The 17727-nt window shown below is 35.2% G+C and overlaps 1 protein-coding gene across 1 annotated transcript in view; it reads left to right on the top strand.

The window, feature by feature from the left end:
* Positions 1-17727, top strand: part of SCAMP1 (secretory carrier membrane protein 1) — a 102422-nt gene that overhangs the window by 63805 nt on the left and 20890 nt on the right. The window contains exon 7 of the mRNA XM_082651904.1: positions 16841-16942. Within this exon, the coding sequence (XP_082508030.1) occupies positions 16841-16942 (102 nt within the window). The remainder of the gene's footprint in view (positions 1-16840; positions 16943-17727) is intronic.

Here is a 17727-nt window from a genome sequence, read left to right on the forward strand (position 1 = left end):
AAGTAAGTCAGAGAAAAACAAATATCATATATTAATGCATATATGTGGAACGTATAAAAATGGTACAGATGATCTGGTTTGCAGGGCAGAAACTGAGATACAGATGTAGAGAACAAACATATGGACACCAAAAGGGGAAAGTGGCGGGGGTGGTGGTGGTGGTGGTGTGATGAATTTGGTGATTGGGATTGACATGTATACACTGACATGTATACACTCTAAGAACCTGCTGTGTATAAAAAAAAAAGTTGACTGAAATGATATTTGTATTTCTGTACATGGTTATGTGCCTGTGATCAATGGGAAGAATATACAAAAATACAGCTAATAAAGAGAGTTGTAAAAAAAAAATGTGTGATAATCTAGTCTTTTAAGTGGAGTTTTTGTGTATTTATGTTTGATGTAATTACACTTATGTAATTATGTTAAAATTATATGTAATTTGGTTACATTTTTGTTTATCTTTAATGATGTACATGGATTTATATCTAATATTTATAGCTACTACTTACCATATAAAACATATCTGTTAAATACCTTTTTCTTTCTTTACCTTTTAGATTAATAAAGTATTATTCTATGTTTCATCTATTCTTTTATCATTGTCTCTTATTATAGGTCTACAGACAATGAATTCCCTCAAATTTTGTTTGAAAACATTTTCATTTCACCTTCATTTTTTAGCTTTACTGAGGTATAACTGAAAAAATTGTAATATATATAAGGTATACAACATGGTGCTTTGATATTCATACACATTGTGAGAGCCTTACCACAATTGAGTTAACACATCCGTCACCTCACATATTTACCTTTTCTTTCCTTACAATGTACTCTTCTAGCAAATATCAGTGATAGAATACAGTATTATCAACTATAGTCACTAGGTTCTACATTAGATTCTTAGACCTTATTCATCTTAAAAGTTTGTATCCTTTTACCAACTTCTCCCCATTTACTCCAGTCCCTGGTAATCACCATTCTACTCTGTGTTTCTATGAGTTCTACTTTGTTTTAAAAAAATTCTGCATATAAGTGATACCATGAACTATTTATCTTTCTCTGTCTGGCTTACTTCACTTAGTTTAGTAAGGTTCATTCATGTTGTTGGAAATGGCAGGATTTCCTTCTTTTTTAAGGCTGAATAATATTCCATTTTATTTATATGCACACTATATATGTATACACACACACACTACACTTCCTTTATCCATTCTTGCATCAGTGGACACTTAGGTTGTTTCCATACCTTGGCTGTTATGAACAATGCTGCAATGAAAATGGGATTACAAATATCTCTTCCAGATAATGATTTCATTTCCTTCAGATAAATATCCAGAAGTGGAATTGCTGGATCATATGGTAGTTCTATTTTTAACTTTTTGAAGAACCTCCATACCCTTTTCCACAGTGGCTGCACCAGTTTACATTTCCATGAAGTGCTCAGGCGTTCCCTTTTCTCATCTTCCTCACCAACACTTCTTATTTCTTGTCTTTTTGATAGTAGCCATTCTAACAGACATGAGCTGATTTCTCATTGTGGTTTTGATTGCTTTTATCTGATGATTAGCGATGTTAAGCATCTTTTTGTGTATCTGTTGGCCATCTGTGTGTCTTCGTTTGAGAAATATCTATTCAGATTTTCTGCCCACCTTTTAATTGGATTGTTAGGGGGTTTTTTGGTATTGAGTTGTATGAGATTTTTAATATATTTTGGATATTAACCCCTTATTATTATATGATTTGAAAATATTTTCTCCCATTTGGTAGATTTCATTTTGTTGATGATTTCTTGTGCTTTACAGAACTTTTTTTTTTTTTAAGATTTTTTTTTAAAGGTCAGGTCTTTTATTTACTTATTTTTGGCGGCGTTACTGCGTGCGGGCTCTCTAGTTGAGGTGAGCGGGGGCTACTCTTCGTTTGCAGTGTGTGAGCTTCTCATTGCGGTGGCTTCTCTTGTTGAGTAGCATGGGCTCTAGGTGCACGGGCTTCAGTAGTTGTGGCACGTGGGCTCAGTAGTTGTAGCTCACAGGCTCTAGAGTGCAGGCTCAGTAGGTGTGGCGCACGGGCTTAGTTGCTCCATGGTATGTGGGATCTTCCTGGACCAGGGATCGAACCTGTGTTCCCTGTATTGGCAGGCAGATTCTTAACCACTGCCTCACCAGGGAAGTCCTGAGAAGCTTTTTTATTTGATGTAGTTCTACTTGTTGATTTTTGCTTTTGGTGTCAAGTCCAAAAAATCATTGCCAAGACTGATGTTGAGGAGCTTACCACCTATGTTTTCTTCTAGGAGTTTTATCGTTTCAGGTCTTATGGTCATGTTTTTAATCCATTTTGAGTTAATTTTTGTGTATGGTTTAAAATAGTGGTCCAGTTTCATTCTTTTGTATGTGGCTGTCCAGTTTTCCCAGCACCATTTATGGAAGAGACTGTCCTTTCCCCCATTTGATATTCTTGGCTCCTTTGTAGAATGTTAATTAACCATATATGTGTGGGTTTATTTCTGGGCTCTCTATTCTGTTCTATTGATCTATGTGTGTGTCTTTGTGCCGGTACCATACTGTTTTGATTACTATAGCTTTGAAATATAGTTTGAAGTCAGGGAGCATGATTCCTCCAACTTTGTTCTTCTTTCTCAAAGTTGCTTTGGCTACTCAGGATCTATTTAAGTTTCATACAAGTTTTATAATTGTTTGTTCTATTTCTGTGAATCTGAAAGATGCTATTGATATTTTGTTAGGAATTGCATTGAGTCTGTAGATTGCCTTGGGTAGTATGGTCATTTTACAATACTAATTCTTCTAATCCGTGAGTGTGGAATATCTTTCCATTTATTTATGTCTTCAGTTTGTTTCATCAGTGTCTTATAGTTTTCACTGTGTAGGTCTTTTACCTCCTTGGCTAAATTTTTTCCTAGGCATTTTATTATTATTATTTTTTTTTTTGGTGCAATTGTAAATGAGGTTTTTTTCTTAATCTCTCTTTCTATTCATTTTTTGTGTATAGAAACACAACAGATATTTGTATATTGATTTTGTGCCGTCTAACTTTACTGAATTTGTTTATTGGTCCTAACAGTCTTTTGGTGGAGACTTTAGGGTTTTCTATGTAAATATCATGTCATCTGCAAATAGTGACTATTTGACTTCTGCCTTTCTGATTTGTATTTTTTTTTTTCCTTGCCTAATTGGTCTGGGTAGGACTTGCAATACTATGTAGAATAAAAGTGGTGAGAGAGGGCATCCCTGTCTTATTCATGATCTTAGAGGAAAAGCTTTTAGCTTCTCACCATTGAGTATGATGTTAGCTGTGGGCTTGTCATATATGACCTTTATTATGTTGAGGTATGTTCCCTGTATATCCTCTTTGTTGAGAGTTTTTATCATAAATCGATGTTGAATTTTTGCAAATGCTTTTTATGCATCTGTTGAGATCATATGATACTCATCCTTCATTTATTTTGTTAATGTGGTGTATCATATTGATTGATTTGTGGATGTGGAACCATCCTTGCATCCGTGGAATAAATCTCACTTAATTGTGTTTTATGATCCATTTCATGTGTTGTTGAATTTGGCTTGCTAACATTTTATTGAAGGTTTTTGCCTCTATGTTCATTAGGAACAATGGCTTGTAATTTTCTTTTTTTGTAGTGTACTTGTCTGGTTTTGGCATCAGGGTAATGCTGGCCTTGTAAAATGAGTTTAGAAGTGTTCCCTCCTCTTCTGTGTTTTTTGAAAGAGTTTAAGAAAGATTGTTATTAATTCTTCTTTAAATGTTCGGTAGAATTCACCAATGAAGCCATGTGGTCTTGGACTTTTGTTTTTGGGAGGTTTTGGTTACCGATTCAATCGCCTTACTAGTAATCGATCTGTTTAGATTTTCTGTTTCCTCATGATTCAGACTTGGCAGGTTGTATGTTTCTAGGAATTTATCCCAGTATAAACTCATGTATTAAATTCTTAATTTCAGTAGTTTCTTTCACTTTTGCCATGTGTACTCGAACATTTTTTAAAGATTTTATTCTCTTATGAAATTTTGTTTATGTCTTTGTGTGCATACTTCAGTATCTAGAATACTCTGTGAATTTGTTTTGTATTGTCCATATTTTACTCTTGGTATTTAATCATATGGTGCATCTCTTGATATACTTAACAAGATTTGATTGAATCTGGATATGGTGAATAAAGAATTGTGGAGGATTCTGATGATGTTCAGTTGTTTCAGAGCAAGTTCACCTTTGCCATGCTTGTCAGCTAGAGTATAAGTCAGGGGCTAAGCTGAGTTAAGGCTGAGTTGCAGTTTTGTTTAATTTCTGTCTATGTTTGGTTCTGCCCTAGTCATAGAGGTTAACCCTCTAGGTTTTTAATTGAGAACCTGATATGTTCACTTGGGCTCCTCCCTCAGCAAGTCCTGGACTCACACAGTATAGTCCTGTGATCCCTAGAGGGGAGAAGGGAGGGAGGACAGCATCCTTTTAGAGGGTCCATGACATGAAAACTATTTCATAATAACATTAAGATGTTGTTCTCTTAAGTATACAGTGGAGTTTTCCAGAGGCTTACATGACTTGCAAAGAGTTTGAATGTAGAAACAGGAAAGAGAATGCAGCTATCTTCTATTAAACCAGACATTAAAGATGTTTGCAAAAATATAAACTAATGCTACTCTTTTTGCTGTTTTTTTTTCAGTTTTCATGAAAATGTTATTTTATTGTCAGCAATTTATTATCTAAAAAATTCGTTGAATGCTTTAAATATTTCTCAATTTTAGTTTCTCATTTTGTAAAGCAAGAGGTACAACCCACATAAGCAAATGTTCTTTGAGATGCTCAAAAATAAAGAGGTCCTGAGACCAAAAGTTTCAGAATTGCTGTTCTAATCCTTTTCCCATTAGGGGACACTGCAGAAAAGTCTCCTCTGCTTTCAGAGGCTCTGCTTATCTCTTTAGCTTCTGTATTTGGTACATGCCTTGAGAGAAAACTTGGCTGCATGTCTGGGCCAGTTTTATGCTTCTCACTTCTCATTTCTCATCAGTATTTTGTTACAGTGCATCCTTAGTTTTGTGTCGCGAGTCCTGTGAATCTGCCAAATCTCAGTTGGTTTGTCTGTTCCCTGGAAGCAGCGCTCTCTGCAGGCAGAATCTGAATTTTCAACTTATTATCTTGCATTCAGGAAAAATGAATTGAGGCCGTAGAAAGTCGGCTTACATTTCTGTAGTTCTCTTCCACTCCAGAATCATGATCTCTCTATTCCTGGACGCTTCAGCAGATTTTTTTTTTCCCCGTTTTATCCTACTGTTCTAGTTGCTCTTGGCAGGGATGTGTTTGACACCAGCTTTTCTGTCATATTAAGAACTGTAAAAATAAAATTAATTTATTTGGTGCTTAGCATTTCCATCTCTGCTTACATTGCTAATCTGTTCTTGCATACTGTCTAGTTTATCCATTAGAACCTGTAGCATATTAATCATAGTTGTACATTCCTGATCTGGTAATTCCAACATCCTAGTCATATCTGACTGTGGTTCTGACGCTTGCTCTATCTCTTCAAACTGTTTTTTGCATTTTAGTATGTCTTGTAATTTTTACTTGATAGCTGGACTTGATGTACTAGGTAAAAGGAACCGCTGTAAATAGACCTTTAGTAATGTGATGGTAAGGTGTGGGGGAGGGGAAGCGTTCTGTAGGCCTGTGATTAGGTCTCAGTCTTTCAGTTAGCTTGAGCCTCTGGGCTGTGAACTGCGCCAGTGCTTCTCAGTCCTTCCTTCTCCTCAGGAGGGACAGGCTGGCCTACAGTGGGCTGGCGTTCGGTATTTCTGTTTCCTCATGTCAGGCTGTAATAAAACCGCAGCAGGTTGGGCTCTGGTTAATTAGTTTCTCCTGAGGGCAGTCCTTGTTAAGAACAGAGTGCTCTAGAGTATTTGCAGATGGTTCCGTTTCCCCACCTCCTCCCGGAAGCATGAGGGGATTTTTTTCTCTAAAGAATTCCCTCTGAGAACCAGATTGAGCTGTTGTTGGTAAAATTCACAAATGTGTGGGATTCCCCATATGACTAGGTCTCCCTGGAGTTTTTAACTCTTCAGAGTCGTCCACTCTGAGCCTCTTGTCAATTACAGTTCAGAATTCCTCCCCTGGCAATGGTTGCTGCAGAGGTTTCTGCTTATGGGTTTTTTGCTCTAATAACTTTTGATTCTCTGTATTCATCTATCTGTCGCCCAGTTTTGGGGTTGCAGTTTGCCCTCTGGCTTCACTTCTCTTTCAGACCTAAGAAGAGTTGTTGACTTTTCAGTTTGTTCAGCTTTTCACTTGTAGTTAGGATGGTTTGCTACTTCTAAGCTTCTTCCAGGTATACTTTTTCTTTTTTAAGATTTATTATTTATTTATTTATTTATTTTATTTTTGGCTGCATTGGGTCTCTTAGTTGCGGCATGCAGGATCTTTCATTGTGGTGCGCAGGCTCATCATTGCATTGCGCAGGCTTCTCTCTAGTTGTGGTGTGCGGGCTCCAGAGCGCATGGGCTCTGTAGTTTGTGGCATGCAGGCTCTCTAGCTGAGGCGTGCAAGCTCAGTAGTTGTGGCGCGCGGGCTTAGTTTTCCCGTGGCATTGTGGGATCTTAGTTCCCTGACCAGGGATCGAACCTGCATCCCCTGCATTATAAGGTGTATTCTTTACCACTGGACCACCAGGGAAGTCCCTCAGCTATACTTTTTAAAAGTAAGCTATCTCTGGGCAGTAGACAGTATATTTTTGGTCCTGTTTCTTTAGAACATACTTAATATCTGTTGGGATATTGCACCTTTTATGTTGGAATATTTTGCTAATTGAAATTAAAAATTAAATATAATTGAACTATAACACTATTTTAACATCTTGAAAAGTGTTATAATAGTGTATGAATGAGAAAGTCAATCAGATTTTTTCTGTAAAAAGATACTTTATATTTGATTTTAAGTGTAAAAACATCCAAAGCTCAGGAATTGATATTAGTTCATTTTTATGTTGTTTAAATAGTCTTTCAAGTTAGTTTAATGTACGTTAAAGTACTGCCTTTTGTAATTAACTTGACTCTTTTTCATCCTGTTTGTATAACCAGAAAAAGAGAATTTTTCTTTTTTGACTCCAAAGTGAAGTCTCATATTAAATTTATCTTAAGGAAGGGTAATATTCTTTCTATACCTGCAAGAGGAACCTACTGCTTAGTTTCTTACATGTGTATATAAATATATAGTGCTTTAGAGTCTACAAGTCTTGTTCAGTACTTTATATTGTTTAATGTTTAGAATCTTTCTAGTGGATCATTAGTTGCTGAGATTTTCACCTAGGCCTTCAGACTGGAAATTTAGGGCTCCTGTTTTCCTTTCTACTTTATTATGTTTACATTATTATTAATTTTCAGAGAATCTAGGTAACTCAGTGATCTCTGTTCAGTGGGGTAATTAATCTTAGAATACAGTTGAACCTTGAACAAATGGGTTTGAACTGCTTGGGTCCACTTATATGTGGATTTTATTCAATAAATACTACTACTGTACTACATGGTCCATAGTTGGTTGAATATGTGGATGTGGAACCTTGGATACAGAGGGCTGACTGTAAAGTTCTATACAGATTTTCGACGGGGGTGGGGGTGGGGTCCGTACCTAACCCGTTGTTCAAAGGTCGGCTATATTTACTGGCAATGTTTATTTCTTGAATGGTTCTTTAACCACAGTAGTTAAGAGCTTACTATTCATTACAAAGTTCTGTACCAGCTGGGTGTTGAGAGTGAGGAGAAGGAAAATGGTCTGTTAATTTTTATGTGGCTTATTTTATAGTAGTTTTACTAGTGTGATGAAAGGACCCTTGATATTCTCCTTTCAGAGAGCTTAAGGTTCTCCCTTTTCTAACTGTATATCTGTGTAAAGCTGATTTTCTTAATTTTCAACCATAATAATATAGAATAGATTGAGGGTAGAAGCTGATATGAAAATCCATAGAGAATGTAGCAGTGCTGGGGATTTAAAAACTCTGAAACTGACACCTCCTTCTGTGTACACTTGAAAGAATGTGTATTCTGCTTTGGTTGGATGAAATGTTCTGTTAATATCAGTGTGGTCAAAATGGTTGATAGTGTTGTTCAGGTCTTCTGTATTCATACTGATTTTTGTCTGCTTGTTTTGTCAGTTCCTGAGAATTGACAAAATGTTGAAATTTCCAACTTTAATTATGGATTTTTCTCTTCTTTTAGTTTTCTCTTCATGGACAGTCTTGTTAAGTAGATATATATTTATGATATGTTTTCTTTGTGCTTTGAATTCTTTATCATTATGTAGTTTCCCTCATTATCCCTGGTATAATAATCCTTTTTTGTCATCTATTTTATCTAATATTATGACAACTATTCCGGCTTTTTTTTTTTTTTTAAACATCTTTATTGGGGTATAATTGCTTTACAGTGGTGTGTTAGTTTCTGCTTTATAACAAAGTGAATCAGTCATACATAAACATATGTTCCCAATGTCTTCCCTCTTGTGTCTTCCTCCCTCCCACCCTCCCTATCCCACCCCTCCAGGCTGTCACAAAGCACTGAGCCAATATCCCTGTGCCATGCGGCTGCTTCCCACTAGCTATCTACCTTACTACGTTTGTTAGTGTGTATATGCCCATGACTCTCTCTCGCCCTGTCACAGCTCACCCTTCCCCCTCCCCATAACCTCAAGTCCGTTCTCTAGGAGGTCTGCGTCTTTATACCTGCCTTACCCCTAGGTTCTTCGTGACATTTTTTTTCTTAAATTCCATATATATGTGTTAGCATACGGTATTTGTCTTTTTCTTTCTGACTTACTTCACTCTGTATGACAGACTCTAGGTCTATCCACCTCATTACAAATAGCTCAATTTCGTTTCTTTTTATGGCTGAGTAATATTCCATTGTATATATGTGCCACATCTTCTTTATCCATTCATCTGATGATGGGCACTTAGGTTGTTTCCATCTCCGGGCTATTGTAAATAGAGCTGCAATGAACATTTTGGTACGTGACTCTTTTTGAATTTTGGTTTTCTCAGGGTAATCCCAGTAGTGGGATTGTTGGGTCATATGGTAGTTCTATTTGTAGTTTTTTAAGGAACCTCCATACTGTTCTCCATAGCCGGCTTTCTTTTAATTTATGTTTGCATATTATATCTTTTTCTGTTCTTTTACCTTTAACCTACTAATGTTTTTATATTTATAGTGACTTTTTTTGGTAGGCGGTCTTTATTTGGGTCTTGCTTTTGCATCCAAGTTGGCAGTCTATTTATATTAATTGTGCGTTTATGCCATTTACATTTATTGATCTGATTAGATTAGAATCTGTCTTTTTACAAACTATTTTCTATTAGTTCCAACTGTTGTTTCTTTTTTATTCCTTATTGTCTTCTTCTGGATCAATTGAGTATTTGTAAATAATTTTATGTTCTCCTATGTCTTCATTATTTCTACCTCTTATCAAAATCTTTTTTAGTGATGCCTGAGTTTTTATAGTATACATTTTTAATTAGTCTTGGTCTATGTCCAAATTATAATATTCCTATTCATGTGTACTGTAAGGACCTCCCAAAAGATTACTCCCATTTTCTTCCCCAATTCTTTGTGCTATTTTTGTTAGGTATTTTATTTTTACATACACTAGAAATACACAATGCATTGCAATTACTTTTGCTTCAGACAGTTGTCTCTTATAAAAATTAAAAATAGAGAGAAATGAATTTTATAATGGACTTCATTAAAGCCATTTCAGCACTTTTCATTTTCTTGTTTAGACCCATGTTTCTGTCTCATATCATAATTGTTTTGCCAAAAGAATTTTGTTAAATATTTCTTTTAGTACAAGTCTGCTGGTAACCAGTCCTTTAGTTTTTCATTTTTATTTATTTATTTTTTATTATTTTTTTTTGCCGTACGCAGGCCTCTCACTGTTGTGGCCACTCCCGTTGCGGAGCACAGGCTCCGGATGCGCAGGCTCAGTGGCCATGGGTCATGGGCCCAGCCGTTCCGCGGCATGTGGGATCTTCCCAGACTGGGGCACAAACCCGTGTCCCCTGCATCGGCAGGCGGACTCTAAACCACTGTGCCACCAGGGAAGCCCTAGTTTTTCATTTTTGAAAGATATTTTTACTGGGTATAAAATTCTGAGTTCAGTTTTTTTTTTTTCTTTCCGTATTTTAAACACATCACTTTGATGTATTCTGGCTTGCAGAGCTTTTGATGAGATGTCTGTTATAATTCTTGTTCTGTTTTTAAAGTTTTTTTTCTCTTTCTGCCTTCAAGATTTTTTTCCTTATTTCTGATTTTGGGCATTTTGATTATGATGTGCATGTTTGTGTATTCATTTGTGTGTGTTTTGGTGTGTATCTTTAGTGTTCTCTAATTTTCTTGGATTTGTCATTTGGAGTATTTAGTTAATTTTGGAAAATTCTCAGTCATTATCTGTTCAGGTAATCCTTCTGCCACTTCTTTTTTTTTTTCTGGAATTCCTGTTATATGTGTGTCAGACTGCTTGATATTGTCCTTCAGCTCTTAGATGCTCTGTTCTTGTTTTGTCCACTCTTTTTTAATCCTTGCGTTTCAGTTTGTATAGTTTCTATCTTCAAGTTCACCCTCAGCTGTATTGAGTGTATTGATGAGCTTGTCCAAGGTATTCTTCATGTCTATTACCATGGTTTTCATTTCTACCATAGTCATTTGGTTATTTTCTATAGCTTACTTATATGCTGAGAGTCCTCTTCATTCATGATATCTACCTTTTTGACTGGAGTCTTGAACATATTAATCATAGTTATTTTAAATTTCTTATTTAAAATAAGAGTGCTAGATACCTCAAAACTCAAGCTGTATTATTGCTCAGTATTCTTTGTTGACAGAAGTGTCTTAGAGGCATATTTGTAGGAAAAAAAATATGTTCTTAAGTTTTCTCTTTGATAAGAGCCTTGTGTAATATGATGAAAACAGTTTAATTGTGACCTAGAGTCTAACCAATGTTGACTTCTATTTTGCTTTAAATTAATTAGTTTTGCTGTTCAAAGGTAATTTGAAAATGGTTGGCTATTGGCTGAGTTTAGCTGTTTAATGCTTTCTAAATTGAATGGCAATTCAACTTTGAGATTTTAGTTGTCACTCAAGAAAATCTTCGACTAATCAAGTAAAAGTTTTAGTAAATTTTGGTCCTTATTTTCTTATTAGCTGCAAAATACTGTTCTGTCTATTGTATCCTCCCTGACTTTTTCTAAAAGGAAGTATTTTAAAGAACCTAAATTATTACAAATGAAAAAAATTATAATCTTCTCATATAAGAAAGACTGAGCATTTGGGATTAATTTAATGTAGATAGTGGTATTCCATTGATTGATGATTAGCTTTCTTGGACAAGATGGAATTAAAATAATATCCTAGAGATAGTTTTATCACATGGTTAAAAACATCAGGATACACAGACAGGTCTCAGCATTTCTGTTACTAGCTCTGTTTTTGGATCATTTAACCTCTCTAAATCTGTTTATTCATCAGTAAAATGGAGTCAATATTAGTGTCTACCTCATGGGGGTAATGTAAGCATTAAATGGGTAATGCATGTGTTTGCCATGGTTCCTGGCATGTAATGTTGAACAAATGTTAGCTGATATTGCAAAATAGGGAGTCAGTTAAGTATAGAAGATCCAAAGCTTGAACCCAGGTTGTGGACTAGGTTTAAAATTGTCCAAGTTTAAAATTTCATTACATACAAACTTTTTATTATGCCCCCTGCTTTTAGCAGAACACAGATGGAAAGAAGACAAAGTCTAGGGTCCCTTCCATCCTAGTTCTATGCATTTTAGTTTAGGCTAGTGAGTGTTCTTAATAGATTTTATATCACAGACTCCACTGTGAACCTGAAATTTGTGACTCCTCTTCCTAAAAAGATACAGACATGCAAAATATTATGCACAATTTGGGTGGGTTTGTGGTGCTGCCTTTTAAAGCCTACTTATGGAACCCTGTTCTTGGAGAAAGAATTGATTTTGGCACAAAAGCATTAAGGGGAGAATGAGGTTGGTTTAGATAGCCTTACATCTCAAAGTGACTAAGACAAGGAAAGCAGCTGTATTTCTTAGGTTCCTTTTTATTCTATTGCCTTTACATCATCTTCATCATCAGGAATTTCATGTATTACTTGATTCTGGTAGTAATGAAGTTACCAACCATGTCCCAGAAATTTTCAAGATTTTATCAGAAGCTAAATGTCACTTCTGTAAGCAGAATATTACTTCTGTGAGCAAAATTGTTTGCAGTGCAGTACTGTACTGGTGTAAGAGAGGTACCAACAAGTAACATTTATTGATTGTTTCCTATGTGCCTGTACATCCCCCGCTAAGCACTTTACATGTATTATTTCATCCATATAAAGGTAGATTCCACTGTTGTTCTTATTTTGCAAATAGAAAATCTCAGATTTAGGCCTAAATTTTCTTTGAAGTTACACAACTTTAACTGGAAGAGTCTGGATTCAAACTCAAATCTTTCTCTAAAGCTACATGCTGTTAACTACTATGCTGAGTTACCAAAGGTAAAATGTTTAGTACTTTAGTTAAGTTGTACCCATTTATTGTGGTTAAATGTAAAATTTCTGTTCTCCCTTTTTAAATAATGAAATACTTTGTCTTCCCTGATTCCTCAAACTGTAGTTGTGATTAATCTCTGTTATTGATATGTAATGTGAAGTAAAAGATTTATGTGATCTTAATAGTTTTTCTGAGATTCTTAATAATAATTTAGGGAAGGACATTTTTATGAAAGGTGTACTATAACTTGTCAGTATGTTATTTGAAGACAATTAAACCAAAAACAACTGGCTTATTTGAGATTAAGTTTTCCAATAGGCTTTGATCTGGAAGAGCCAGGATGGCAAGCAATAGGAAGATTTTATTATTTAGTTATCTATTCTGATGAAGAAATTGGTTACATAGTTGGATCTATTATGAATAAATATTCAAAATACCACAAGTACTTCACTGTAAACTGAGGCGGATTACAAGTTAAAACTATTTAGCTTAAATCAATTGATAGTGTTTTTCTAACTGTAGTTCTACTCTTTCTTCTTTGGGTTAAAATGGCTCTGTACAAGCTGGGTTGTTTCAACAGTCGGCTTCGTAACCTCGTTCTGTATACAAGACCCATCGCCTTTGCTTTGGGATGCCAATAGACATTGTCTACACCCGCAGTGATGTTTTTTCTTCTGGACCTTTTCTGATTCTGGCTCTGGTACAGCCCTCCACTTGAGGGGTGGGGAGTGGTTATCTGGCCCTGTAAGAGCTTCGCAGCCTTACCTGGCTCTTAAAGCAACTCAAACGAACTTGAAATTCATGTGATGATTGTATTGTTTAAGTTTACACTTTACAGAGTTTTCTACTATTTAGTATACGGGAAGTTAGTTATACTTAATGTGCTTTCTAGCACTACGACTACCTCAGTTTTTTGCATGTCTTTAATACATTTTAGGCTTTCGGCAGGGAATTGCAACCTGGTATTGTAAAATCGTTTTCACAGGGGAGTCAGATTCACTTTTTTATATTGTTTTGATGTGAAGAACTATATTTTCGGTGACTGCTTGTATAGTTAAAGTACCTTTTAAAAATTTGAATTTGATTTTACATTTGTAATAATTTGGACAGATTAGATAGAGGAAGATTTGTGCACTCTTGTAAGAGTCCAGATAGTCGAGTAAGTGCTGGCACATGGAGTTTAAATCTCAGAGAAAGTTGAAATATTTTTAAAATAATCATTTATATTAGCATGGTAAATGTACACAAAATGAATTTTACTGTCTCCTTGTCCAGAAACAGGAAAGTTGGTTGATAAAATGAGGCAAACACAGTCTATCGAGAAAGATATTTAGCCTCCTTCAATAGTAAAAGTAGAAAAAATGAGTTTTAAGGACTCCGAGGTTTCCATTTCATCAACTTAGTATGCTAGCTGTGCTTTTATAGGTACTAACTGTACCTATAAAAGAGGAAGGCGAACCAATTTTTACATTCCTCCATTTGTATTTGAGAGCAATGTTTTAGAGGTAGTTCCTTTTTAGTAGGATAGCTTAAGTTTTAAAACATATTCTGTACCTTGTAATAGATTTCTTAGAGGTTGTTATTAGGCAGTTTCAGCTTCTAGACTATATCTGTGAGCTTGGAACTAAGTAGAAAGATCCCTCTTCGGTAACTGAAATAGCTGTTATGAAGCCTTTAGAATTAGTCTATTTATGAAGCCCTTATTCAGAGAATATATTACATATATAATTTTAACCATTCTAATATTCTGGTTTCTTGGTACATAGATAATAAAGCAAGATAATAATCAACAAGAAAAAAGAAAATATCTATGAGCCATGCTCACATAAACAAATGATAGATAAATGAAGTGGAAGGGACAAATCTTCTCTAATGAAGACTTCCAAAAATGTGTTTTGGGGTTGGAATAGTCACTGGGATGAACAGGAATGGAGTAAACTTAGGACATTTGAAAATCTTGCCAAACAAATCAAATTCAACAGTATGTTTAAAGATACTGTGTCATGATCAAGTGGGTGCAGCTTATTCTTGGAATTCAAGGTTGGTTTAATATTAGAAAATTAGTTATTGTAATTCACCATATTACAAACTAAAATAGAAAAACCATATGATCATCTTAATTGATGCAGAAAAAGCATCTGACAAAATCTAACAACAATCACTTTCATGATAAAAACACTCAATAAACTGGGAATAAAAGGTAACTTTCTCAACTTGATGAAGGGTATCTATGAAAAACTGTAACAGCTAACATCATACTTAATGAAAGACTGAAAGGGGTTTCTGCTTAAGATCAAGGACAAGATAAGGATGTTCATTCTCACCACTTATATTCAAATTGAAATGGAAGTTCTAGCCAGTATAAACAGGCTGGAAAACCAAGTAAGAGGCATCAAATTAGAAAGGAAAAAGTAAAACTGTCTTTATTCACAGATTACATAATCATCTATGCAGAAAATATAAATGGAGAGATATACCTTGTTAATGGATTGGAAGACTCAACATTATGATGATGTGAATTCTCTCAAAATGGATCTATAGATGCAATGCAATCCCAATAAAAATCCCTGCATGTTGTTTTATAGAAATGAACAAGGTGATTCTAAAATGTGTATAGAAATGTAATAGTCTAGAATAGCCAAAACAACTTCGAAAAAGGACAAAAAGTTGGAAGATTAACACTACAAATTTGAAGACTTATTAGAAAACCCAGGTAATCGTATTGACATAAACGTTGACATATAGAACAATGAGACAGAATAGAGTGTCCAGAAATAAATGCACCCATATATAGATTACTGATTTTTTAGAAAGTACAAAGGTAATACAGTATAGAAGGGACAGTCTTTTTAAGAAATTATGCTGGAATAATGGCGTATCTGTATGCAAAAAAGAACTTTAATCCATACCTCATACTATATTTTAAAAATTAACTAAAAAAGGGACATAGACTTAAATGTAAAACCAAAAAAATATAAAACTTCTGGAGAAAGACAAGAAAAAAAACTGTGTCCTTGTCTTTGGCACAGATTTCTTAGATACAGCAATAAAATCAAGATCCATAAAAGAACAAATTGATAAGTTTTGTCTTTTTATGAACTCCAATTTTTCTTCTTTAAAAGACACTCTTGGGATTTCCCTGGTGGTGCAGTGGTTAAGAATCTGCCTGCCAATGAAGGGGACACGGGTTTGAGCCCTGGTCTGGGAAGATCCCACATGCTGCGGAGCAACTAAGCCCCACGCACCACAACTACTGAGCCTGCGCTCTAGAGCCTGCGTGCCACAACTACTGAAGCCCATGCGCCTAGAGTCCACGCTCCACAACGAGAGAAGCCACTGCAATGAGAAGCCCGTGCACTGCAACGAAGAGTAGCCCCCACTCGCCGCAACTAGAGAAAGCCTGCACGCAGCAATGAAGACCCAACACAGCCAAAAATAAAATTAATTCATTAAAAAAATGTTAAACTTATATCTGTGTGTTCTAGCCATTCCACTTCTAGGTAGTTACCCAGGAGAAAAAGAAATACATGTTCATATGTAGACATATGCATGAATGTCCATGGCAGCTTTATTTATAGAAGTAAAAAACTAGAAACAATCTGACTGATCATCAACAGGTGAATGAATAAACAAACTGTGGTGGTACTATACAATGGAATACTACTCAGCAATGAAAAAGAATGGACTTTTGTTACATGCAGCAACATGAGTGAATCTGAAAATGTGCTGAATGAAAGAAGGCAGACAAAAAGAAAGTGTAGACTGTATGATCCCATTTAAATAAAACTCTGAAATACGAAACTATAGTGACTGAAAGCAGTGGGTGGGGAGGGAGGGATTAACCAGGAACACAAGGAAAAATTTGGAATATGTTCACTATTTTGATTAGAGAAGGTTCATAGTCATATACTTATGTCAAACCTTACCGAATTGTATATTTTAAATACTTGCAGTTTATTGTATGTTAATTATAATTCAGTGAAGCTATTTGATAAAAAATGAAAACGAAATAATTTTTCTTTTGCCAAGATGTTTTGTGGTGCAGTTGGAAATTGAAAGGACAAAGTGAGGCTGGAATAATAATAACATCGTCTAGTATTTGGATAAACGGTTCACATACATTGTTATTATTTTAATTTCAAGTCTCAGGTAGTTGCCACTGGTTTTTAAAAATATTTTTTAATGTTTGAATGTCAGTCTACAAGTGAATGTAAAGGCATTGAGAACAATGACATTTTCCCCTTTCTTTTTCTCCCTACTCTCTTTCTTTTTAAAAACAGGAGTGACAGTTCATTCAGATTCTTTGTATTCTTTTTCGTCTATATTTGTCAGTTTGCTGTACATGTACTCCAGGCTGCAGGATTTCATAATTGGGGTAACTGGTAAGTCATTTACTTTAATTACTCTAGTTATAATCTGTTCATCTAGTATCTTAATATAATTTTTGGATTCCTAAAAATATTTGACGTAGAAAAACCAGATTAGCAAAAGTATACAAATAATAAAAAATGCAATTTAAAAGTTTCCTAAGGAATAACCTTTGAAGGAATTTAAGAGAAGGCTACCTGTTATGTGTAAAGCACTATTTTAGGTATGCAAACATATATTTTCATACACACACAAATGCATGTGTGCCCACATACACACACGTCTTTGAAAAGTGGAGTCACTGCATGCACATATATGGATATATCTTTAAACAAATAGAATCGTTCTTAGTCTGGCAAAATGCTCACTCAGTGGGGGACCGTCAGAAACTGAGACTATTTGGACACAGGTTAGAAGGTCATAGATTTATATCTCTCTTCAGACACTCTGGAGCAAACATTTCCTTGAGTGAAGTGGTGCATAGAAGAGTACCTATGTATAAAATCATCCCTCCCTCTCTTCTTTCTCTTACAACCATTGCGTACAGTTGAATTTTTATAAGCTAAAAGCATGTGCGAGGCAACTTTGCTGCGCTACGTACATAAACTGAGACGATCATGTAACTAGAGTGTATTTGAAGACTTACATTTAGTATGCCACTACTGAATTAGAGTAGTCACTGAAAGTCAGACAACTGTTGATAGCTTTGCAGATCTAACGGGCATATATACATGCAGAGAATTTATTTGGGTATTTTAAATCAGTTCTAGGAAAGAGTAGCATTCATTATGATTTTAAA

The sequence above is a fragment of the Grampus griseus genome (assembly GCF_964374135.1).
Source record: "Grampus griseus genome assembly, chromosome: 3".
Taxonomy (NCBI): domain Eukaryota; kingdom Metazoa; phylum Chordata; class Mammalia; order Artiodactyla; family Delphinidae; genus Grampus; species Grampus griseus.